Genomic DNA, 25,026 nt, shown 5'->3' with positions numbered 1-25,026 from the left:
CCCGCGGCCGCGCAGGCGCGGGGGGAGCCGGGGGCCGGGCCGGGGCCTCCCGGGGGCGGCGCGGGTGGAGGCGCGGAGCCCTCTGCAGCCCGGAGCCCCCCCTTCCGCAGCCCCGGCCCGGAGCCCTCCGCAGCCCGGAGCCCAGCCGACCCGCGGCTGCCCCCCAGCCCGGAGCCCCCCCCTCCCGCAGCCCCGGCCCGGAGCCGCCCGGAGCCCACCCGACCCGCGGCTCCCCCCCAGCCCGGAGCCCCCCCCCTCCCGCAGCCCCGGCCCGGAGCCGCCCGGAGCCCACCCGACCCGCGGCTGCCCCGCAGCCCGGAGCCCCCCCCCTCCCGCAGCCCCGGCCCGGAGCCGCCCGGAGCCCACCCGACCCGCGGCTCCCCCCCAGCCCGGAGCTCCCCCCGGCCCGCAGCCCCCCCTCCCGGAGCCTTCCCCGGCCCGGAGCCCCCCGCAGCCGCCCCCAGCCTGGAGCCCTCCCGCGGACCGCAGCCCTACCCCGGTCCGGAGCCCCCCGCAGCCCGGAGCCCTCCGCAGCCCGGAGCCCTCCGCAGCCCGGGGCCCAGCCGACCCGCATCTCCCCCCCCAGCCCGGAGCTCCCCCCGGCCCGCATCTCCCCCCCCAGCCCGGAGCTCCCCCCGGCCCGCATCTCCCCCCCCAGCCCGGAGCTCCCCCCGGCCCGCATCTCCCCCCCCAGCCCGGAGCTCCCCCCGGCCCGCAGTCCCGGCCCGGAGCCCCCCGCAGCCCGGAGCCCCCCGCGGAGCCGGGGGCAGCGCACGGAGCCCGCAGGGACGAGAGAGCGAGGGCGGCCGCGGGGAAAAGCTCTTGTTGGGCGCCTCACTGCGCCTCCCCGGGCCGGGCCCGGCTGTCCCTCGCCCCCGCCGCTGCCCTCCTCCCGTCCCTTCCCTTCTTCTCCCCTCTGCTCCCCTCCTCTTTGCTTTCTCGTTCGCTTCCCCCTTCTTTACGGCGTCCCCGTTCTTCTTTAAAGTTCCTGGCATCTTCTTTTTGCTTTCCATCTTGGTTCCCTGCGCTCCGCTCGCTTCTCCGTCTCTCTCTGTACTTCTCGAAGTTGTCTTTTGTGTTTTCGCTGCTGCAGTCATCATCTGGGGAGGAAGAAGCGATGGGGAGCCTGACCTCCAGCACCGAGAGATCAGAAGAGAAAGACCCCCGGCCTCGCTCACCCCGCTGAGAGAGCTCGGCCCTGCTTTCCGCTTCCCCCGGCTCCCTTTGCGGCCCAGGGGGGTGCGGAGCTGCGCTGCGGGGGGAGCCGGGGCCGCCAGTGCCTCCCCACGCGTGGGCCCGCTGCCTCCCCACGCGTGGGCTCATTGCCGCTGCCTCCCCACGCGTGGGCCCGCTGCCTCCCCACGCCGGGGCTGCCGGTGCCGCTCGGGAGGTGCCGCCACCCCCTGCCCGGCAGCGCAGCCGTGGGAGCGCAGGGCCTTCACGAAGATTTTTCATTCCATCCCTGCTTTCCCGCTACGTGAATTGTAAGGCGCAGCCGATGTTTTTGACGGCCTCCACGCTACGGCTCTCGCTTATTCACGCTCGCTTTTACAGTCGCGTTTTGCTGCTGACTGCGTTCTGGGCCAGTGCTCTGCGTTCTGGGCGCCGGAGCTGCTTTCGGTGTTATTAAAACCGGGTTTTTAAATGGGTGGCACTGAAGAGTGAAACCAGGCTCGCTCTCTGGTATCAAGGCTTCGTTGCCATCGCTCACTGGTTTGTACCAACTCAAGATTAAACCTTCGCCACCAAAAAACTGAAGCCACAAATCATAACTACACTATGGCTTCACGTATAAATGAATTCCTGCTGCTGCGCGCTGGCCCAGAGGACGCAACGTGGGCCAGAAATCCGGGTGCTCGCTGCCTGGGAAGGGGGTGCTTTGTTCCCCTGCCTCGGTCTGTGCTCCAGGAAAGGAAAGCGGAGAATTTTTGTATTTGTGGGGTGCAGAGGTCTCAACGACCGCTACCTTTAAGGGAGTAAAGTGTTGCTTCTTCGCTTCTTTCGTTCAGCTCTTCGATGAAGCTTTTGCTGATATCATCTAAGGCCTGAAAGTGATACGGCTTATTAATAAAAGCTCTAGAAATGCGGTTACATACCTACATTTTTCCCGTTTTCTTTTGATCTCTGCTGTCATTACCTACTGTAAAACTCTCCCCAACAGTATGCTTCGTTTCTCCCTGCGGTGATTCCTACCTGTTAGGAGCCCTTATCAAACGTCTCCTGCCCTCAGGACTCCATCTCTCTCACTACCGTTTTTCTTCTGGCAGGAGAGGAGGCCGTGCCTGAGCCCTGGACGCCCGCGAGGGGTCACCGGACGGGTAGGTGTCTGTGCCCCGTGGCCTGGCAAGCCGGGCCGGGGCGGATCACCCGCCGCCCGCTCTCGGGCCGGTGAAGGCAGGCTACCAGAACACGCCGGCGGCTTTAGCGCGGGCCGCTGGCCGTGCCCAGCTGTTCTTCCGTGGTCTGATGCAAAGTGGCTTCTCCGGGACATTTTGGAGAGGCCAGAAGAGGGTGAGCTGGGAGCGGGCAGCTGAAGGCAGAGAAGGCACTGCTGCGTTCTCTGTGCGAAATCCTTGCCCCGGGGAGGTCAAAAGACAATTTTCCCTTGACCTGAGCAGGGCTGGGGCTTCACCCTTGTGTATGTTGGACTGGTTCAAAACGGGGGTTCAATTTTCTGAGCCAAGAGGTTTCATAACTTTTAACAGGTAAACTGCTTCAGCGGCTGCGTTTTGCCCCCCTTAAGGCACTAGCTACGCAGCGGTGTTTGCCCAAGTCCCAGGTCACCCGACAACCGTTACAGCTAACGCTGATGCTGCCCCAAGCTTCCCTCCTCCTTGCAGCGGGCCACTTACAGTGACGATGGCCTTTTGAGCGCCTTCATTGTGAATAAGCTTTGCCTTCTCAAGTGCTTTTTCGAAGCTCATGATTGCAGACCGGTAATCCTTTAATTTTACTGCAACAGACAAATGAAAACATCTGTTTCGACACAAGATCAAGAGAACAATAGTTAATCAGGCAGTCTTGGTGCGAGGTCTTGATCTGAACAGTTACTTTGGCTCTTAAATCACAGCCCTGTTTTCACTGGGAGGCTGAGCAGCCAGCCCCGCTCCGTCCTTCGGGCAAGAGCTGTGCCCACCCCTTACCTTCCGCCTGTGCCACCAGCACGGTAGCGTGGAGTTGCCACTCCACATCTCCCTCTTCCTCTGCTGACTGCAGGGACTTCTGTCCGTAATTTTGGGCTGCTTCAGCTTTGTTCAGCTCGAGGTAACATCGGCCGATTTCATGGAACAGCCAGGTCTTCTCCAGGCTGGATTTTGCCATCGGAATCTTCTCCTCCCAGCTTCAGGCAGAGAGTAAGAAAGGCAGACGCTTACTAAGTCTCACTAGGCACCGTTATAATTTCAGCCACTGATTCTATAAAGCAAAAGTTCTGGGTGCTGTTGCTATGACAAATTTCACAGCCCCCCTTGCTACCAGTACGAATAGACAAACTGGCAAGGCATCATCTGTTCAATTCAAAATACAACCTTATGCCTTTTCCGTTACCAGTTTTACGTACGTGTCAATGGCTTGCTGGAATTTGCCGATTCTGGCATAAACTCTGCCGATGTTATCAAGGGCTCTGGATACAGCATCTGGCAGGGCGCTGCAATGAAAAGAGAAAGCCATCGTAGCAGCCGGCGGTCTGCGCTTGCTTCGGCCTTACGCGGTTTCCTCGTGCTCAGCTTGACCTCGGGCTGAGTGTTGAGAATTAGAGGCAAAGGACCGGCGTCAGACTGGAAGTCGCAAAGTCAAGGCAGATTTTGGGGTTTGTCTACAGCTGTTGCCACTGACGCCCCAGAAGGCACCGGGGAAAGGGGCTTAGTTTTGTCTTTGGTTTTTTTGTGCAAATCTAGCGGTCCTTGTGAAAGTCTTTCCATTTTCCTTTGCCTCAGTTTCCCTCTGTTGCCTTCTGGGTCCCACAGAGCTCCTAGCTCCCTAACGAATGGATGATTTCTGTTCAAGAGGAAAGCGAAGACCCCAAAATGCATCTGCAACGTGTCTACAGACTGCCGGTAAGAGGCCCTGCTCCCAGTGCTGTGAACGAGCCTTTGCCCCTGCTAGAGGCAGCTCTTTCTACAATAAGGTAGCCTGCGGACTTGAATTTTTGTCCTGAATTAGTCCTCATTCCCACCTTGGGAAGCGGCCTGCTCTGACTCGCCTTCCCTTGCAAATGAAGGAGCTGCTGGCAGGAGAGGACAACCGCGCCGCGCGGCGTCGCCTCTCACCCTGCCGAGCTCCAGCCAGCAGAGGGCAAGGCACCCGCCATCGCCGCGCGTCCTCGCCGCGCATCATCGCCGCGCGTCCTCCTCCGCCCGCGGCTTGCGAGCGCTTTAAACAAGTGGTAAAATCACGGACCTCGTTCCTGCCTCTCTGCTGCTAATTGTTAACTTTATTTGGCGTAACTGGGGATGGAGATCACCAGGAGAGAGGCAGACATTTCTTAAGCCAATGTTAATTTTTAAAGGTGATTTGTGAAAACGATGAACAATAAGTCAGTTACGTTTTAAAAGCCCTATGCGATATTGGCAAAAATAAACCCAAAATAACTTGAATTCAAGCAACTATTCAGTGTTTTGTCGAGTGCTTTGCAAAACTCTTACTAAATCTTAAGACTCCATTTTGCTTCGTTCTGTTTTAGCGGCAAGAGCTGCGGAATGTGTTCTGTACGGGCAGGTGACCCTACCTCTTAGATACGTATTTCAAGCCTGCTATCACGGTTTGAACGCAAATGATTTTAAGAGAAAATGTAGCAGAAAACTTGTGCAATTTAGAGCCTGGCCTTCCTGAGAAGGAAGCGTATACTGGAGGCTAAAGTGCTGAGACTGGGGCTTGGGTTCCCTTGCTCTGCTTCAGCAGAGGTTTCGGTGTGCCACGTGGCCTAGGTCCATTAAAAATCTGCTCAAGGCTCCTTATTTTTGAAGCAGTGAAGCTAAGAAGTCACTAGAGGCCACGATACTTGGGCAGAGTCGGAATGCGTTGCCCTGTTAAATCTCCAGGTGAGAATTACAACGTTACCTGATGCTAAAGCATCTCAATAGAGGTCCTTTCCTCTTTTCCCCATCCATCTGAACGTCTCAGCACTTACTTCTGCCTGGCAAATTCCAGGTCCATCTGATGGCTTTGCAGAGCTGCCTCCATCTGGCCCATCTCTAACTGAGCATTCCCAATGCAGCTGTGGAGGTTTCCAATGAGTTCATTCTTGTTGGGAACGTCGTCGTCCGGCCACCCTTGTATCGTCTTCAGCACACGCTCCGCTTTCTTGCAGCTTTCTTCAGGGCAGTCGCCAGCCAGCACTAGAGACAGAGAGCAGCGTTTCACGCTGGTGCGCGGACACGCTGGTATTGGGGAAGTAAGACCTAAGAGCGGTTGTGTATGCCTCGGACAAAGCTTGGGGAAGGTTAGAGCTCCTGCCTCTCCATGCCTCTCCCTCCAGCCTCCAGGGCATCAGCCCCGGGAGACGGTGCTTCTGACCCTCCCTGCTACTGGAAATCCCCGTCGTCGCAGCAAGCAAGGGGAAGCGGCGCCGGTAACGCTTCACCTTGCTGAAGGAAAAGAAAGGAGAATGATGCTTATTCTCTGAAGGTTTTGAAAGCTCATAGTTATTGCGGCAGGGCTGCTGCTCTTGGAGATGAAGTTCTAGCGAGAGTACTTGGGTTTTTCTCTCCTAAATTAGCCCCTTGCACCTTCCGGGGGAGCTCTGCTCGTTGCGCCCAGCTGGGCTGCGGTGCTGCAGGACGTTTCTGACCCTACCTCCCCGAGCTGTTGTAGCTGGAAAGAACTGAACCCCAGCAACGCCTAAGTTCTTTTCCCTGGGTTGTAAGATATGAGAGAAAGAGACCAGAAGTGGCTGACTCACTCCTTCCTTCCAGAGCGCTGTTTTTCAGCTTCCTCATCTCTCTACAGTGGTATTTTTGAACTATAGAAATGATTAACTCCAGTGGCCTGCATTCTCTCAATAAAACAACTTCTGATCACCAAACCAGGCAGAGGCATTTGCTAAGCACGAAGCAGCGGCCTGCCTGGCTTTGATATCTCAGTGGCGTCCTGAAAACCAATCAGCAAGACCTCAAGTACAGAAAAAAGCTGAGAAAAAAATGTGTTGGATTCTGTATCTAAGAAAGCGTTGGGAAAGGTGAAGAAAACAAAAGCAAATACGGCCCGAACCCTGCCTACTACTGTTCGTTAATACTTGCACTGCTTCTGTTCTGGTCTGTAATTACTGCAGCAAATAATTACATGTGCCAGTCATCATTGTCTCACTGCTTCCAGCCAGGACACCTACGCATATCGATGTCCTCCATACTCTTCACGATGTATCTGCCAACATCAGCGGGTTTTCGTTTCTTGTCCCGGATCCACCTTTGCTGCCTGAGCTTGCGCTCTCTCACGCGAGCATAAATGGGCTTCTGCTGCTGCCAGAATTCACTGCGCGTGTCCAGGTAGGAAATGCCGCTCAAAACCAGGTCCGCCACTTTGATCCCCTGCTTTGTGCTGCTCTCCATCAGATCTGAAAAGAAGATGGCAGAACCCCGGAGAGCATTAATGTAAACGATGGGTGAAGCTGCACTTCAGCAGGGGGCTGCTTGTGAATGCTTTTCTGCTCTGATAGAGAGAGTCCTAGAAATTAAAGCCTTCAGTGCTCCTCAGAGCTGATGCAATCAGGGGGGCAGTTACGGAAAAGTCCCTTGCTGGAGCCGGTCTGCGTTCAGGGAGGCAGGGCCGGCGTTCCCAGCCCTGGAGCTGCTGCCTCCTCGGCTGGCAAGGGCCGCGTCACCCAGGGCCCGCGGGGCCCAGCGGGCGCCCGTCCTCCGGGGCAGAACAGTTGCGGGGGGCAGCTGCACTGGCGTGGCACTGTGAAACGTGCTGGGGGTGAGATTGCAAGGTGGAAATTCAGGCTTTTACATGCCTGGAAACCAGATAGCCCACGTGTGTTATTAATGCTAGTAGTGCCAGAAAACCTGCGAGCAGTCTGAATTCTTAATTACTTCTCTATTGCCGGGTAAAGAGTTCCCTAGGAAAACAGCTAAAGGGGAATCACCTTTCTGCCTAGTTCTAAAATGAGATACTTCTCCGAATCCTGCATCTTGATCTTAACAGCATTTATAACGAAACCACAAATGAGTTACAGTCTTATGAGCAATGCTTTGCACTTAATGCAATGTCAGTGGAGCTTATCATTACGACAGAAGTTAAGTAATCTGTAATGATACTGTTTCTGCTTTTGATTTCGCCAGCCTGGATTGCTTTGAGTTGATTTATTGCCTGTTACAAAAGCCTGCCATGCAAGAGGGAAGGAAATATGCTCAGCCCTAGTTATGAATATCAGATCCAGCTCCCAAAATACCTGTACTCCCCAGACACCTGCCTCTCTCACGACCACCGCAAGGACTATGTGCTTTGTGAGCTGATACAACTGCGGAAGAGTAGTCCCAGAGGTATGAAAGAAATAGGAAAAAGAGGACCTGCTTAGAAGGAACACTTAGTTAAATACAGTGGAGAAGGACCTTCATCCTTGAGCAGCTTTTCTAGGTAGGCCTTGTCAGCGTAAAGCTCTCCAAGAAGCTGTCGCTCCGTTTTTGGATTCCTCGCAGGCTCCTGTTTCCTTGTCCATTTTTGATCCTTAGTCAGTTTGATTTGGAGTTTCTGATTTGCTTTTTTGCTCTACAGTGAGAAAAAATAAAGGAAGTTGGGGGAGATTAGCGGGGACCACTAGAATCAGCAGAATTCTGTTTACACTCCAGGTAAGCCAACTTGTTTTTTAAATAAGAGCAGGAGTGAGTGTCTCACCAATTGCTTCGGTGGTGAGCAACTGACGCTTTGCACCCAGTTGTGCTCCCTCACTTCCAAGAACGGGGGGCATTATAGTAACAGCAAGAATTAGCCCTGCCCCGGTGTCCTGTGCTGCCCTGGAGGGCGCGCGGCTCGGTGCCGCGGAGGAGGTTCGGGCTGGGGAAAGGCCGGTCGCGTCCACCGCCAGAGAAACAGGGGCCGTAACAGCCCGGGCTTCTGACTCGTCAGGAGGCGATTTCTGAAGTTTCACATCCAAAATTCCACCAATTACGCTGCTGATCTTTAGGCTCCTTTGTATAAATTATTTTTCCCCCCGAGTACCTGTAATTCCAGCTGAAAGCAGCAAAGAGCACTCACTGCACTGACTTCAAAGGGAAACGGGGCTTAGCATCTCGGAGGAACAAGGCGCTACTTCAGTGGACCACCCCAAAATTAAGCAATCGAGAAAGTGTCCATTATCGAAAACGTGAACTTTAAACATCAGGTAAAACCAAAGTAAATATCGGAGATAAGCGTACCCTGGCTGCGACCTCAGCGCTGTTACTCATTAGCCTTTGATGGGTGATCAGCAGCACCCGGCAGAAGCAGCTGGGCCGGCAGAGACATTTCAGACTGGGCTGTGTTTCTCCGCGGTTGCTCCTCCCTGCCCTTCTGCCTCCTGCTTTAAATTCTGCGTACCTTGAGCCAGAACCGCATTACAAGCAGGTGCATAAACGCTCCCCTAACAGATTGGTGTGCTTCCTACGCTCAGAAGGCATTTCACTATCCCGACCGTATCCCCATCCATGTTGTTGCAGAAACTGTTAATCCTCTAATGCCTATTTCAGAAAGTATTAGCGTTATAATAACTCTAGTTAGCTTCTAAAGCAAGAGCTCTCCAGACTGTACCTCTGCCTGCCTGCTTATAAAGCACAGGTCCTCTTTAATCTCCAATTTAACTGAGGATGGACCTGCAAACACAGAGAAAATGCTTGTTAGTGTTCAAGAACAGCAGTGCAGAGGCTTTAGAAATTAAAATGACCATAAATGCGCCAAGCCCGTAATGTCCTGTTTGAAATAAAGCGTTCTATTAATTCTTTCACATGCAATCTGTGGATGTTGGCATGTTCTGTAAGCAGGGAACGCGGCTCAGACGCAGCTCCTCCCGGGATTTTCGTGACTGTTTTCACGCGGCGGCAGGGGCCCCCCTCGCAGCGCAGCTTTCCCACAGGCAGCCACCTCCACCACTTCATTTTCACTCTGACATCCAGATCGGCTGTCCCGATCGCGCTCGGGCAGCGGAGGGAAGAGTGAGAAGCAGCCCCTTGTTTCGGCCCGGTCAGAAGGCAGGAGGGAGCTTCGCGAGCTGCGGTGGAAGGATTCCCTCCAGCGAGGCAGCGGGGCCAAGACCAGCGGTGCGAGCGCACGCCTGTCGCCGGGGGCAGGCGGTTCTGACCTGCCGAGCAAAGCAGGTTCAGGGAAGCAGTTTTGGGATGTGCCCTGTTCATGTCTGTGCATTTCCCAGCTATTCAAACATCTAGAGCCGATTTTCCTTGTTTCCTTGCTGCTTTTCCCCTGCATCTAGGAGCTATCGCTTGATTTAAAAAATGTCATCTTGGTTTTTAATCTGTTTGCCTACAGCCCAGATGCTTGAAGGCATTTAAAGCCCTTAGCTCAGTATATCAAGCATGGCAAGCGTTTCAGCTGAGAGTTGCAAAGATAGCTAAGCGTTTGTATTAAGCTAGGAAAGCAGCAGTAATGGAGGAGAGCAAGCCAGGTCTGGAAACTTTCCCTGGTTTTTTCAATAACTATCCCACATGAAAGAGCCTCAGGCTTTTACACAGCTGGGCCGTGAAGTTAATCTGTGGCTCTGGAGCTGGACTGAAATTTTGCAGCTGATCTCAGGGAGAGTACGGCACCTAAATCCCTGGGCGACGGGGGTCGAGGCGCCCGGGCGCGCGGCAGGGCGCGTCGCAACGCGCAGCAGGGCGTCGTGGCGCCGGGCGGGCGCAGGCGGCGGGGACCCACCTGAGCAGTGCCCGGCTGCCGGGCACGGGCTGCCCTGTGCCGCTGCCTCGGGCGGCAGCGCCAGCGGAGGTGTGCCTGCGTGCCTGGGAGCGGGGGCTGGCCTCCCTACGAGAGCATTGCTAAGGGAAAAACGAAGGGAAAAGGGACAAGTTTTCGGTTTGCTTTGAACATCCCCGGGTCCTTGGCCTTTCCCATCTCCTGCAGGACTGTGATCTAAGCCAGAAATTATGAAAGCAGCGCTCCCTCGCAACAGTCAACAGTTTCACTGGTCTTATGCAATGTAACTTGGAGGAAAGTCAGGGCCTCGGGCCGGCCGGCCTCAGGTAGCACGGCAAATTTCATTACGATCCTTGAATATTAGGATGAAGATCTCAAAATGGATTCTGTCCTCGGTGGGGCTGTAAGTAGATGAGCTGCGTTGTTCTGTATTACCCAGAACATTTTCATGGTGACTTTAGACGTTTAAGTTAGTGTCATAATTTACTTACAAAACTGAACTTATTAGGCACTGTATATGAACCGGCATTCAGCCAAAAACAGAAGGAAAAAGCGCAGGGCTGTGCTCCTTTTGTGCTTCCCGGTTTCAGCCGAGAACGGCCACTGAGCACACGAACCCGGCGCGAAGAGGCGCCGCTGGCTGAGCTCGCAGCCCTCGGCCGCCCACCCCGCAGCGTCCGGCTGGGCTCGCAGGGGCCGCAACGGGACACATCTTACTTCCAATGCAGTTGACAATTGCCTCCTCGGACTTCTCGATACCCAGCCTGAACTTCTGCAGTTCTGGACGCAGTCTGTAGCCTCGATGGTAAAACACTAATGCAAATTCAAAATCACCCATGGTATATAACGTCTCGGCTTTTTGGTAAAGTCCCTAAAATGACATTTGGAAAAAAAGAAAGATTAAATAAAAAAGAGGAAAAAAAAAGCTTCCGAGATCTCAGTTAACTCCCCACTAGGCAGAAGCGAGAGCCCTTTGCCGTCGCAATCTGCATACAATCAAATCTCATCCTGGGACTCTTTCCCAGTTATTGACTAAGCACCTCCACTCCTCTGGAAGCAATAAAAACGCCAAGGGTGTGTTTGGAGTCACCCGTGCGTACACACCACTGCCTGCCAGGCCCTTCCCAGTCCCCCAGGTAAAAGAGCAGTCCTCGGCCGCCCCAGATCCTTTCTGCTTCGTGCCGTTTACCTCGGAGAACGTTTGGTCGCTTTGGAGAGAAGCTTCAGCATCTTTCAGGGAATTTGCCGTGTCTCCAAGCTTCAGGTAGCATTTTGAGCGGGCCACTAGGCAGTGCTTGTCTCCCGCCCTCAGCTTCAGCGCCTGCAACACAGCAGAGGTGGATGCGCCCCCAGCGCCGGGCCCAGCAGCACCAATACCGACGAGCACCTATGTCTGATGCAAGCTGCTCTGTCCCGGCGTGGATCTTGGCGATGGATGAGGATAAAAACACAACGTTTTTACTGAAAAAAATGTTCTTTTGGCCACACGTGCCCTGGGCCGCAGCCCCCCCGCGCTCCGAGCCGTAGGTGCTGCAGCCGCTCCCCGAGCGCTCCCCCCCGCCCCACGGGTGCCACCTCCCCTCCCGCCGCGGCCTGCAGCGCCCCTGGGGACAGCGCCCCCCCTTCCCTTCGTGCTGCCCCCGCGGCCAGCCGCCCCCGCCCCGCGGCGGCCCACCGCCCCGCGCGTCCCTTCGCGGCCGCCGCGCCGCCCCGGGCCCCCTCCCGCCGTCCTCCCCCCCGCTGCCGGCCGCTCCCCGGCCGCCCGCCCCGCCGCCCTCACGTTGCTGAAGCAGGCCAGGGCCTTGTCGTACTCGCGCCGCCGGCAGAGCAGCGTCCCCTCGGCCATGAAGCTGGGGAAGGTGCCGGCCGGTGCCGCGTCCGCCGCCGTCGCCATGGTCGGGCCGCCGCCGCCGCCGTCGCCTGGCAACCGCTGCCGGGCAACCGCACAACTTCCGGCGCGGCGCGAAGCCCCGCCCAGGCGGTGACGTCACGGCGGCGCGCCCCGGGAGCTTTCCCGCGCCCCGGCGGGAGTTGGGGTCCCGGACCGGCAGAATCGTTGGGAAAGGCCTTTGGGAGCATCGGGTCCAGCCGGTCCCGGGGCGCTGCCAAGGCCACGGCTAAAGCGCGTCCCCAGGCGCCAGCCGCCGGCTTTTAAATACCCCAGGGACGGGGACTCAGCCCTGCCCCGGGCAGCCTGGGCCAGGGCCTGGCAGCCCTTTGGGGAAGGGATTGTCCCTAACATCCAACCCAACCCTGCCCTGGCGCAGCTTGGGGCCGTTCCCTCTCGTCCCATCGCTTGTTCCTGGGGAGCAGAGACCGACCCCCCCGGCTCCAGCCTCCTTTCAGGCCGTTGCAGAGAGCGATGAGGGCTCCCCTCAGCCTCCTCTTCTCCAGGCTGAGCCCCCCCAGCTCCCCCAGCCGCTCCTCCCCAGCCTTGTGCTCCAGCCCCTGCCCCAGCCTCGCTGCCCTGCTCTGGCCACGCTCCAGCCCCTCCATGGCCGCCTTGGGGTGCGGGGCCCAGCGCTGAGCACAGCATTCGAGGGGCGGCCTCACCAGCGCCCGGTACGGGGGGCAGTTCCCGCGGTGCTGCCGTGCCCCCGAGCGTGGCCCCGGTGCCGTTTTCCCCAGGCCCTGGCCTGCGTGCGAGGCGGCACGGCAGGGATGCTCGCTGCTCGGCGGGGCGGACCCGCGAGCGAGCCTGCGCCACGCGCGGGCGTGGGCCAGGTGCCTAAAATGAAGGGCAGCCCGCGGTGTTTCCGCAGCAGGGCGTTGGGGAGGCCCCGCCGCGCCGCTCACGGCGAGTCCGCACAAGCACGGCGGTGCGGGGGAAGGCAGCGTGGGGTGGTGGGGTGGGCTGGCCGGCGGTGCGCTGTAAGTAGGGCAGGCGTGGGTGGCGATGGAGAGGTGTGTGGGGCGGGGAGGGAAGGGGAAAGAAACACGTGTTTTCCACCAAAATGTGTGCAGGCTGTGCCCGAAGCCGGTCGGGGCTGCGCGCCGGGCGCTGGCGGTGCCTCGCACTTCGTCTCTCCTGACCCAACCTGCCCGACCGACGGAGGATCCGGCGCCCGTTGGGGTTTTGTTCTTACACCCGCATTTCCAAAGCCCTGCACTGGAGGCCCAGCCAGAAAGAAAGGGGGTGCGGGAGCGCGGGTGCTTGGTAAAACCCCTCTGCAGGAACAACTGCATGAATGCCGCGACTGCTGCTGAAGGGCAGGCCGAACGAGGGCCTCTGCTCAGCCGGGTCACGAGCCGGTGCCCACCACAGGGGTTTCGCCTCTCTCTGGAATACGCACATTGTATTGGGTTTGCGTGGCAAGGTTTTGGTAGCAGGGGGCCACAGGGGCGGCTTCCGTGAGAAGCTGCTGGAAGCTTCCCCTGTGTCCGACAGAGCCAACAGCAGCCGGCTCCAAGACAGCCCCGCTGCTGGCCAAGGCCGAGCCCGTCAGCGAGGGTGGTAGCGCCTCTGGGATAACATAGTTAAGAAGGGGGAAAAAATCCTGCGCCATTGCAGCCAGAGAGAGGAGAGAGAATACGTGAGAGGAGCAGCCCTGCCGACACCAGGGTCGGTGCAGAAGGAGGGGAGGAGGTGCTCCAGGCGCCGGAGCAGGGATTCCCCTGCAGCCCCTGGGGAAGCCCATGGCGAGGCAGGCTGTGCCCCTGCAGCCCAGGGAGGTCCACGCTGGAGCAGATACCCAACTGCGGCCCGTGGAGGACCCCACGCTGGAGCCGGGGGATGCCCGAAGGAGGCTGTGACCCCGTGGGAAGCCCGCGCTGGAGCAGGCTCCTGGCAGGGCCTGTGGCCCCGTGGAGAGGAGCCCAGGCTGCAGCAGGTTTGCTGGCAGGGCTGGTGACCCCGCGGGGGACCCACGCTGGAGCAGTCTGCTCCTGAAGGACTGCACCCGTGGCAGGGACCCACGCCGGAGCAGGGGCAGAGCGTGAGGAGGCCTCCCCTGGGGAGAGAGGAGCGGCAGAGACAGCATGGGATGGACTGACCCCAACCCCCATTCCCCGTCCCCCTGCGCTGCTGGGGAGAGGAGGGAGAGAAAATCGGGAGTGAAGTAGAGCCCGGGAAGAAGGGAGGGTGGGGGGAAGGTGTTTTAAGATTTAGTTTTTATTTTCTCATTACCTTACTCTGATTTTATTGGTAATAAATTAAACGAATTTCCCCAGGTTGAGCCTGTTTTGCCCATGGTAACGGGTGAGTGATCTCTCCCTGTCCTTATCTCGACCCACGAGCCTTTCGTTCTATTTTCTTTGCCCTGTCCAGCTGAGGAGCGGCTTCCGCGGGCCCCTGGCATCCAGCCAGGGTCAACCCACCACACATGCCCAGTGCTTTTTGGTATTTGCTGGTAGCCCGTGGTACCGGTTTCATCACTGCAGTGTCCAATCCTGGCCAATCAAACCATGAATGAGGGATGCTGCTGGTTCTCTCCTCCTATCAGTGGCTTTAGTCTTGACTTTATTTTGGCTTTGGGTAAGACCTTGCCAAGATTAATGTTTGAAGCAATTTGTTCCTGCCAAGTGACTCGGAGCGGGTGTGGCGTGTCCCTGCTGCTCAGAAAGACGACAGCTCAGAGCCTGTAAGATTTAACTTCACCACGGGGGAAATCAGCGCTGCTGCTGGGTTCTGGAGGCAGCTCGGGAATGACGGGCCCGTCCTCACTCCCAGGGCCCCTGGGACGGGGCCGGAGCAGCTGCCCAGCACCGCAGGGTGGGAAGGGGGCAGGGAGCCTCACGCACGGGCGAGAGATAAACACCAGCCGAGCCCTGGAGTGGGAGGCCAGCGCGGCACACCCCTGTCCCCAGGGAGCCGGGCAGACTCGCTAAGCTCTCGGTAACTGTTTTCTGTGGAGGCTTTCCCCCCCGGCAGTGCCGGGTGCGACACGCTCTCCCCAACGAGATGGGCAGGACCATCGCGTCCGTGTCCTCCAGTCCCCCTCCATGCAGCGGCTGCTGCGGGCCTGTGCTCCAGGCTGGTGACAACCTCATACGGGTCACAGCGGACCTCGTCCCTGGAGCGAGGCCGCCCGCTCTCGTCAGAGGCCACTCTGTAGCGTTGCTGATGCGCGCTTTAGTCACAGGTTGGAAATACCAGGGAAAAAATCAATGTGCGATGATTATTCCTGGCAAGTGGAAGAGACGTGATGTCTGCGTTAGAGGGTGGTTACAAAACAAGCAGGGCAGGCGGGAGCAGGGAGGCGGGATGGCTGTGTCCTGTCCGAGGCCTCAGAAATCTCTCTTTTTCCCCACCTTTTGTGTCTCTGATCTGTACACGTTCTGCAGGCCTGCCCTGCGCAGGTGAGACGCGCCTGTTGGCCGTATCCCCGGGGATGCCGTACCCCCGGGGATGCCGCGTTCCTGGGGATGCCGTACCCCCGGGGATGCCGTACCCCCGGGGATGCCGTGTTCCTGGGGGTGCCGTATCCCCGGGGATGCCGTGTTCCTGGGGGTGCCGTATCCCCGGGACCCCACTCCAGCGCCGGCGATGCACGCCAGCGATGCTCCGTTCCTGAGCAGGGCTGCTGTCTGCCGCTCCCCACCCTGGGCACCCCCGGGCACCCCCTGCCCCTGGGTTACAACCCCCCCGGGGGAGGTTTCTCAGGAAGGAAAGCCCGGGTCTGCCCCGCCGCCTTGGCCGCCCCTACGGGGGCCCGGAGCCAGGCGGGGCGGGCGGGCGGCGAGCCCAGCGCGGAGGCCTCTCCTCTCGCCGCCGGCGGGGCGCGCTGCCCGGGGCGGCGGACGACGCAGAGCGTGACGGTGGCCTGGCCGCGGCCCCTCGCTCCGGCCGGGCGCCCGCGGTGTCGGCCCGGGGGTCATGGCCGCCGGCGGCGCCGGGCCGGGCCGGGGGCGGGAGCGAGGGGCGGGAACTACGACTCCCACAAGGCCGCGCGGCCGCGCCCCACCGGCGCCGACCAATCGGCGTGGGGCCGCCGCTCAGGCAAGGCACACGTGGCGGCGGCGGCAGCCAATGGGCGGCGGCGGCGCCCGTAGCCCGATGAGCCGGGGAGGCCGCGCCGCGCCGCAGCGAACAAAAGGCGGCGGCGGCGGGGCCGGAGCGGACGGGGTGCGGGGCAGCGCGGCGGAGCGGGCGCCCAGGTGAGCGTCGGGGGCGGGCGGAGCGCCGCCGCGGCAGGGCCGGCCCGGAGGGCGGCTGCGGCTCCGTCTCCGTCTGGCGGGCGGCGGGACCTGGTGGGGCGCTGCCGCCGCCGGGGGCGAGCGGCGGCGCCTACGCGGTCGCGGCGGGGGCGAAGGGGTGGGGGGTGGCTGCGCGCCGGGAGCCCGGGGCCGGTGGCGCTGCTCGGCGGTCGCAGCCGGCCCCGCTAGCTCGCCGCAGGGCGGGCGGGCCCCGGGAGCCGGCCCGCAGCCGGCGGGAAGCGCCGGGCTCTGCCTCCAGCAGCGGGTTTGCAGGCGGGAGCGGAGCAGGGAGCGGCCCGGTGCGGGACCCGGCCGCGGCCCCGGGCTCCCTCCTCGCACCGCCGCCCCTGACCTTGAGGGAGGCGGCCGGGACAGCCGCCGGGGCCGGGGCGGCGGCGGGGCGGCGGCGGGGCAGGGCTCTGCTGGCCGTGGGCACGGCGCAGGTGTGTAAGGAGGAGCTGGGAGAAGGGGCCCTCGTCTGCGCCAGCAGCGGGGCCGCGCTTCGTCTCTGCGAGCTCGTTCCCTTCGTCCCTCGCCCGGGGAGCCCTTGGCCAGCGGCACGCGTGCCCCTTCCGGAGGGAGAAGCGCTCCCGTGCGGGATCGCTCCCCGTTCTGCCTCTTGTACCAGCAGGAGGGGGAAGAGCCCCTGCCTCCCTTGGGCCCCTGCCTCCCCTGCTTCCCGCGAAGGGATCGGACGGTCCCAGCAGCTGCGAAATGGCTGTTTTCCAGCTCTTTTGTTTGCTACCTGCAAGCGCCTGCCGTTTACCTTGCTGCTTTGGAAATTCTCTTCCTTTTGTACAGACTTCTCTTCTTCTCTCTGTTGAACTACGTTTGTTTTCCGCCATAGCGTCTAAAGACTGAAAACTCGCGTGCGTTCTGAATACATTACTTGTAGATCTCTATATTTGTTTCATTTCCTTAACTGGGTTTGGAGCTGGGAATATCAGCTCTGCTGTCTAACGCTGTTATTCAAACCCCATAGAGTTTTCTGCATGCGAGACTTCTGTGTGAGCACGCGGAAAGCGTGCTCTCCATCCTGCAGCGGCAGTGGGGCGTTCGCAGCTCTGCTCCAAGTGGGACCCGGTCCGAAGGACCGGTGCAACTGGGAATCCTGCCCAGCCGCGCAGGCCAGAGTACCCGCTGCTGCTGTCCGCTTTACAAGTGACGGGGGGAAGGATTTAAGGAATAAACCTGTTAAGGACCTTGCCCAAAGCTGCAGAGTAAGGTTGCCATTAAAGACAGGATTGCGAATACCCCACTTCTGGCACTCGATGCTTACCAGGGTGTCTGGAGCCTGGCTGCTGCTCTCCAGACTTAACTCCGCTCGTAGTCTTGCTGCTGGTTTCTTCTCCAGGGCTCCATGTCTGCAGGGAGCCTCCGGAGCTGGGCGTTCAACGTGTTCTCGCCTTAGCGAGAGCACCTGCTTGCATCACACCGGAGCGGTGCCAGGCATTTCATAACGCACAGCACTGAGGTGTTTTGGCCCATGAAGTTGGCCGGTTGCTGCAGGGCCTCTTCCTTCGAAACCTCTCTCTGCCCGCTGATGGGAGGACACACGTTTGCCAGGTAGAAGCTGACGTAATTTTTCACGCTGCTGTGGGCTGAAAATCTTGGCTGATCTTGAGCTGCGTTAATAAATGACCCAGGATGGAGGGGAAAGGTTGCTTTACATTGTGGTTTTGTTGACATAATTCTTGGGAGAGAGGGCATGAAATCGTGACTGGAGAGGCCGTCCTTTTCTCCCAACAAAAGCATTGCTCAGGTGTGATTGGAGTATGGTACTGATCTGGACCTGAGTAACTTGCATGCATGAGCGCCGTGTTCTGTATGAACGCCAACTCCTAGAGTTGTACCTCTGGGACTAGAAAGGGTTTAAAGAAAAATAAACCAAAGCAATGTCTTTAATTTTTTTCCTCCCCTTGCAGAGTAGACCATATTGCGCCGAGTAGCGCCACATCATCCGATCTCTTTGGGACTCAAGGAGACTTTACCTGGGTTCTGTTTGCCGAAAGTCTCTTCTTGTCTCCCCATCTCTTCTCCTTGGACTGTATTGTGTTTTCCCTTCAGCTAGTTGCTAGTGTGTTGGGGCAGATGTATCAGCTGTGTCGCAGCGAGCACAACATCCAGCTCTTCAATCCTTATCTAGCTTGCCACTATCACACTATTTTTCTCTTGTCAATACACTCAAACTTCCCCACGCATAATTTTTTTTTGTGTGTGTTTGGCAGGTGATGTTTTGAGGGAATAAGTGCTTCTGAGCCCTTGAAAATGTGATCTAATCCATTTCTCTTGCTTGCTCTGGACTTGCTAGTGGAGGCTGAAAACCAGCACTTGTTAAATCAGCGGGTATGGATGATGATATAAAGGTCTCTGTGTTGTAGGGAAGCTGGATTTTTTAGAGCCTCAGTAACTGAACACAAATCATTCATGGAAATCAGTGACGCTTCCAGAAATAACTTATTCTTACGCCGGTAACCCACTTGTCAAACCAAGGCTAGGTACGTGACATCTGTTCAACACAGCGCCTTGCCTCTGCTGAAGAAGGGCAGCGTGCTCCGAACGCAGGAGCGGGCCTGATAACCTGGGCTGGCTCCAGAGCCGGCCCTGCTTCGAGCTTGAGGCTGGACTGGATGCCCTCCCGAGGCCCCTTCTAACCGGACCCATCCTGCGATCCCGTGATACGCTGCAGTCTAACTGGGAAGTTCACAGCATGTACTATAGGAGATGCTTTGAAGAGGCAGTAGATTGCCCTGCGCTTGGCAGGTTTGGCCGTAAACCAGCTGTTTCCATCATACATCCTTCAAAGGAAAAGGCCAGGCAGTTCACCATGCCCTGATCCGAAGGGCTGTGAGCGTGCAGGTACCGTACGGAGCTCACAGAATGACCAGCAAGTCATCGCAGGCAGCCAGAGAGGCGTTACAGGTTAGAAACTGTTAATTCTGTCTGCCTCTATCCTAAATCTTGTGCAGCAGAGGATGCACGTTAAGAGCAGACTGGAAAAGGCGTTTTGTGCTGCTGACATGAATCTGCCATTGTGTGCGGTGGTTGCAAGATCTGGGGCCTAACGTAAGAAAATTGCGGTTCAGCCTTACCTAATGAATCGTGAACAGAGCAGTGTCTGGGAGTGAATCAGTAGAAGAGAACATTATCCTATAGCTTGTATTTGGTACAGAGAAAGGGATTATTTTTTTTCTCTGCGCCCCCTCTGTTTTTCTTCCGAGGTGCATCCATGACTCTCGTCAGCATTGGTTGGTTCTGCAGGTGCTAAGCATGACTGAAAATAAGATTATCCATGACAGATGAGAGTCCTGGCCTGTCTCATTCTTGGGAAGCTGCGAAGGTTGTGCTCCTCTAGGTCTGCGGCGACCTGCGGTCCGTGCTTCTGCTCGGGGTTTGCAGAACAGATGCAAACAGTTAATGGAGTCTGCTCTGATTATGTCTCCCTGGTTGATGAGGGACCTGCACGAGCACATGCAGCAAGGAATTGCTGATGCCCTATAGATTTTTTTTTTTTTTCCCCCCTGCTGATCTTTTAGCTTAACAATTCAGCAGACTGAAGCAATTGTTTTGTGCTGTCTGTCCCATGAGAAAGGCAGGGTTGGAGCAGCGGAAAAACTGAGTGAGAGGCATGATTAAAGACTTGCTAATGATTAGGAAACGTCTGGGTGAACCATGGGCAGATAAGGGCAGAACAGCCTCATTCCTGCTCCTCTGTTGCCATGACACAAGGATTTTGTCATTTTTCATCTACTGCTATTGTAATAATCCTCTAGGTTTTCTCTCTTTACCCCAGTAGTGTTATTGCAAAAATGAGGTGGTGAAACTGGGAGAGAAACCAGGGGAGCAGCAGCATGTAGTGGGATAAAGGCCAGTAAAGGTTTTGAGATGAGCAGCCTCACAGCGGCATGCCTTGTGGGAACGCCCCTGCGTTTTGTGTCCCTCAGGCTTAAGCAATCCTATGTACGTCGCTGCTGTTCCCACTGACTTTATTTTACGGGACTGTTTTTAACAAGACCTGGGGGATGTCCTGGGTCCAGTTTCCTGCAATTGCAGACAACTACATCTGGGTCATTGGCATAACCGTTATCAGCTTGGCTGTTTTAATTTGTAAATGTGGGCTGAAGATCTGCAATATTGTTCAGGGGCTCTGTGTCACCCTGGAGAAATGGAAAAATACTTTTTTTTTTTTTCTTTAAATTAAGAAATATGTTTCCCATTTTCTTTTATCCATCTGTTTCTGCTGCAGTGAAATGTGACGCTTTTTCTCTGGGACTGGCCTTTAGCATATTGGAGAGTGGGCAGCTGATGGATTTCTAAGGGCTTTGAAAGCAAGGGTATCCCAGCTTCCTACCAGGCAAAATAAATAGCTGCAGGTACCTTGGGAGCAGGATTTGCTCTCAGAAATAGCACTGCTTTAAAGCAAAAATCGTGATGGAAAGTTTTCAGCACTGTAGTACCGATGACTTACTGTAGCATCTGTGTGCGCAGCTGTGAAGACGAGGTAGCGGAGGGGTGTTTGTGGGAACGGAGTGTGTCGGTGCATGCTTGCAGGTTAAGGTTGGGGGCTTTTTGGTGTTTGCTTGGGTTTTTTTTCCTTATGGCTCTGCCAACTACTAGCCCAATGTACAGCCACTTCTATAGCTTTGGAAAGTCTTCCTCTGTAGCTAGCCTGTGACTGACGGACCATGTAACAAAGCTGTAAGCTTTTGATCAGAGGAGCTGGCGTAGTCTTTTAGACAGCGCTTATCTGATGCGCAGACAGTGCCTCATAATTAAGAAAAAAGCTGTCTCGGAATGATGCCGTGAAACCGATCCACAGTTAGCAGAGGACAGACACAAACCAGTTCTGCAAACCCACTTGAGATTCTTCTTAGTCCGATGCAGCAAACTCTGGCCGGCTTCTAGCAGTTAAACCATGCTGCCTCTTGCAGCTTCCTCGCTAACAGAGATTAAGCAGTCACAGCAACTCTGCTAATCTTGGCATTTTTGATGCCGCTTACAGCACAGTTTATACTCCTACAGTTTTGTGGTGTTTTCAGGGCAAAGATGGGTAGAGAATTGCAGTCGCCAATAGGATTTTGTACGGCAAATACCCCGTTGCTCCCTAGGCACCAGCGGCCCCGCCTGCCACCCATTCGACACGCCGCTCATCTGCCGGCTCCCCGCGCTGCGTCCGGCCGCTCCTGCCTGCCTGTTGCAGATTGCTTCCCCGAGACGGTTACACGCTTTGCCCCCCTTCGCCTCCCTTTCCTTCCTATCATCAAAATTCCTGTCCCTCTAAAAAGCTGTGGTGGTTTAACACCAAGAAGAGATGAATGTTTGTCCACCTTCAGTGTCCGTGCTTAGCTTACGGCCAGAATTGCAGCCTGCCGAAGAAGCCTTCCACCTCCTAAAATGGTTGAGGTTAATCCGCTGGTACCCGGCGTTTCCCCTTCACTGACTGCTTCCTCTTCCAACATGCCCCTGTTTGTTCCCCAAGAGCTGCGTATAAATCCTCGCCTTGAGATAGCGACGTTATCTCAGTGTCACTCCGTCTTTTGCAATGAGGAGCACCCAATGGAAGTTCTGGCTTGCTTCTAGAGTTACTGCACAACAGCTGCTCGTAGCCCCAGGACTTGACATAATTCAGTGGCGCTCAATGTTTTTCCGAGACAACTCTATTCCCACGGCATCTCTGAAGAGCAGAATATATATTTTTAGGAATGCCTCTTGGAGCAAATGAAGCTAACGCAGCAGCCTCAGCGTAGCGTTTGCGTGGGCCGTTACGTTAAAAGGGGGCTGCAAGGGAGGACAGAAAGTGTGGTTATTTTTAGCAGGCTAAATATTAGGTGCGTTTATGGTGACAAGAATGGGTTTTTGATTCTACAAAGAAAGATAGTGCTTCAGAAGCATTGCCTGATGCTGTTTTGAAACGGGATTAAATTGGAAGCCGCACTGCAATCGTGTTCGAGTTTTACATAACAATTCTTTGAAAGCAGGAACACTGTTTTTTTTTAACATCTTTTGCCCTTTCTGTAGCTTCTCCTTTTCTATTTTAACACTTGAATTGCGTTTGAAAATATGTTAGCAGCACATCTGACTGCCAGTTCTTAAGCCTAGTTGCCAGCTTTCAATAACAGTACTTACTTAATCCAACCTGTTTCAGTCTAGAGGCTACAGAGGATGCAACCTGCCGCCTCCTCCTTTCTTCTGCAGAATAAATGTCTTGTCTGGTTGGGGGGGGTGGGATGGGACGACACTAAACCTCTTTCTTCCTGCTCTAGGGGGAAAAAGGTCTTTATTTCTAATGATGGCTAATTATTCCCTGGCATATTCCGTGCTTGCTTATGGATGAATAACCCAGTTGATTACTAATGGCTATTACCCAGAAGGTAGCACAAGAAGTAACTGTGGAATTTAAAACTGTTTCCCTCTGTGGGTCTTAAGTGAGGCATTTCGTGGTGGGCTTGGCAGTGCTGGGTTAACGGTTGGACTTGATGATCTTAAAGGTTTTTTCCAACCCAAACGATTCTATGATTCTGTCTGTTTTGTGCCGGCAGGGGCAGTTAGTCCGTCTTACTGAGCCGTTCAAATACTTCACCGTCCAGATACTCAGATGGAATCTGAGCTCTTCTTTTCTGTGTTGGTGCTTTTCTGCTTTGCAGCTCTCCCAGAAACCATCCTACGCCTGCTTTTGTGTTTCCTGCCCCCCCGGCTGTGCTGGGGGAACGGTGCCGTGGCCTCCAGTCCCTGAGAATGCAGCGGGAGCCGCTGCTCGAGCCTCTCCGTCAGCAGCCTGACCCCTGGAAAAACCAAACCCGCTTGTTGACCTCAGGACCCAGTTCCGATGTTTGACACATGCAGACGGGTTCACTGGGATGAAGTATTCATTTAAATGAATGTTTACTGCAGCTAAAAATAAATACGCTTTGACACCTATGACTTTGTTGCTGCACATCAGAAAGAAAAGTCACAGCCTTGGGATCAGAAATCATTTACTTATGTCAGTTTAGAATACACTCTTTAAAAGGGAAGAAAGCCATCTCCGGGAAAGGCGTGACATTAGGAATTAATTTTTTTTATGGTTTTTCTCAAAAAAAAACCAAACCAAAAACCCAAACTGTCTTACCTTAATCATCTTTGTTGTCTTGAGCATCTTATTCTGTAGGGTGTGAAGCTGCTTCCGAGACATCTAGGTTCTGAAACAAAAAAATAAGTGATGTAAATATGTTCTGCTTTTGATAACACTGGCAGCATTTTCTTTTCCCTTTAGAAAAAGGGATGGGGGATTGCTAACTTGCCTGCAGTCAAGCTCAGACTGGAAATGCGGCATACCATGAGAAAACAAGTGGGAGGGAGGGTTTTCGTCTCCTGTCGCCTTGTCGGTCCCTGGTGCTGAGCTAGAAGAAATGGTCGGTGTCTTACATAGATGCCACAGCGTCAAACCCGGGTGCTGTGTAGTTTCAGACAAGCGGCTCGGCTGAGCGCTCCCCTGGCCGGGGGGATGCTCGGAGCGGGGGGATGCTCGGAGCTGGCAGGTTTGGCAGAGGCACAGGGGTGGCTGGGCCAAGCTGAGAGGATTACACCTTTCCCTGCGGGCAAGGCTGGACCAGAACGGTGTTCAGGGCAGTGGAAAATGGTAGAGGTTTTAAGCAATATAGAATAGCTCTTCCTTATCAGGTGAGTTTTGTAGCCTTATTTGTAATGAGGAGACAGAGCCCCAGCTCTGTGTTTGCTTTGGCTTTGCATTGAGCTAGGTGATTGGCGGGTTTCTGTGAGAACTGGACTCTGTTCCTGATTTACTTTTTTTCCCCCCAATTTAGACTAGGTAGCCATGTCAGCCAAAGCCATCTCTGAGCAGACGGGGAAGGAGTTCTTGTATAAGTACATCTGCACTTCCTCTGCCATCCAGAACCGTTTCAAATATGCCCGAGTCACCCCAGACACGGACTGGGCACGACTGACCCAGGACCACCCTTGGCTTCTGAGCGAGGTAAGGAGAGTGCCCTGCCTTCCCCTCGTGGCCGAGCCCCGGGCAAACGGCTGCCCACCCCAGCCGCTCCGCGTCGGGCATGGCGCGCCGCGCCGCGGCAGGCTGCCGGCAGGACCGGGCTCCCCGTCTTTGCTCAAGGACCGCTCGCTGCTGCTGCTCTGCCACGTTCGTTTGCACCAGTGATGAAGAAACAAGGCTTGCTGCAAGGCTGTTGTACCACCTTCTGGGGGGCCTGATTGTAAAATTCCTGTAAGGACTGAAATATGTGAGCAGAGATATCTGCGAACGAGAAGCTTTTAATAACCACGCAGGAGGTAAACGAGGCTGATTCAGACAAAGCAAGAGTGTCTCGAGATGTCAGTCCCTGTTCTCAAACCCTTACTTTCTGAACTCCCAGAGTGTTTTCTCCGTCGCTAGCTTTTACCTTCGGTTAGGATACTGCTTAGGTTTCCTGCCTCCAAGCAAAACGTCAGGGAGAACTTCATCTTTTGCTTTTTCTATGCAAGATCTTTTATATCTTTGCGTTCCATAGCTGTGCTCTTTCCATAGAGAAAACACATCCAGAGCTCTTCCTATTAGTTGTCCAAGCTGGCTCCTTCCCAGTGGTTAATTATATTAAGTCATTGCTTGGTGGAACACGCATGTTTCGCAGTCCTTTACTGACTGACTGATAGAAGCCCTACGCTAAGTAATTAAATGTTCCATACTCAAGTGCACAAGTGAATTGCTGGAAGATATCAGCAGTGCATCTAAAAAGATTTGCAGAAAGCCAGAAGGGAGCAAGGATGCTATCTGTCCTTTACGGCAGAGTTCTGTAATGCCAGAAAGGGCTACAGGGTCCAGCAGAAAGACCGTGATCAGCATTCTGTACGGCAGCGCGTTATGTTCTGACTCTACATTGTGAGCTGCTGAAGTGCCAGGACATATCAGCTGTGCAGGAGAAGGGCACTCATTTCTTATTTTAAAAAAAAAAAAATAATTTGCAAGCTAGAGATGAGTGTGTTACCCAGGAACAGCTTTCCATAGGTGTCTTCTAAAGGGCCGCTGTCGGTTGACTAAAACGTGCAGGACCCTGGCCCTAG

The 25,026-nt window shown here is 56.0% G+C and overlaps 2 protein-coding genes across 5 annotated transcripts in view; one reads left to right on the top strand and one right to left on the bottom strand.

Moving 5' to 3' along the window:
* Window positions 1-1,952: 1,952 nt before the first annotated feature.
* On the bottom strand, window positions 1,953-11,731 carry ODAD4 (outer dynein arm docking complex subunit 4; the record flags this gene model as incomplete). The annotated part of the gene is made up of 11 exons (XM_082332205.1): window positions 1,953-2,045; window positions 2,853-2,953; window positions 3,144-3,340; window positions 3,560-3,646; window positions 5,129-5,336; window positions 6,326-6,550; window positions 7,548-7,704; window positions 8,722-8,783; window positions 10,555-10,708; window positions 11,027-11,158; window positions 11,618-11,731. The coding sequence occupies 11 exons, from the start codon at window positions 11,729-11,731 to the stop codon at window positions 1,953-1,955; spliced, it is 1,530 nt and encodes a 509-aa protein (XP_082188331.1).
* Window positions 11,732-15,839: 4,108 nt separating this feature from the next.
* ACLY (ATP citrate lyase) overlaps window positions 15,840-25,026 on the top strand; it is a 30,176-nt gene continuing 20,989 nt past the window's right edge. For all 4 annotated transcript variants that reach the window (XM_082331928.1, XM_082331927.1, XM_082331929.1 and 1 more), the window contains exons 1-2: window positions 15,840-15,933; window positions 23,775-23,944. In XM_082331928.1, the coding sequence (XP_082188054.1) occupies window positions 23,786-23,944 (159 nt within the window). In that variant the 5' untranslated portion in view covers window positions 15,840-15,933; window positions 23,775-23,785. The remainder of the gene's footprint in view (window positions 15,934-23,774; window positions 23,945-25,026) is intronic.

This window comes from Platalea leucorodia, assembly GCF_965183815.1.
Source record: "Platalea leucorodia genome assembly, chromosome: 22".
In the NCBI taxonomy this organism is placed as follows: Eukaryota; Metazoa; Chordata; class Aves; order Pelecaniformes; family Threskiornithidae; genus Platalea; species Platalea leucorodia.
Note: the sequence above shows the minus strand (reverse complement) of the source record. Positions and strands in the feature narration are given on the sequence as shown.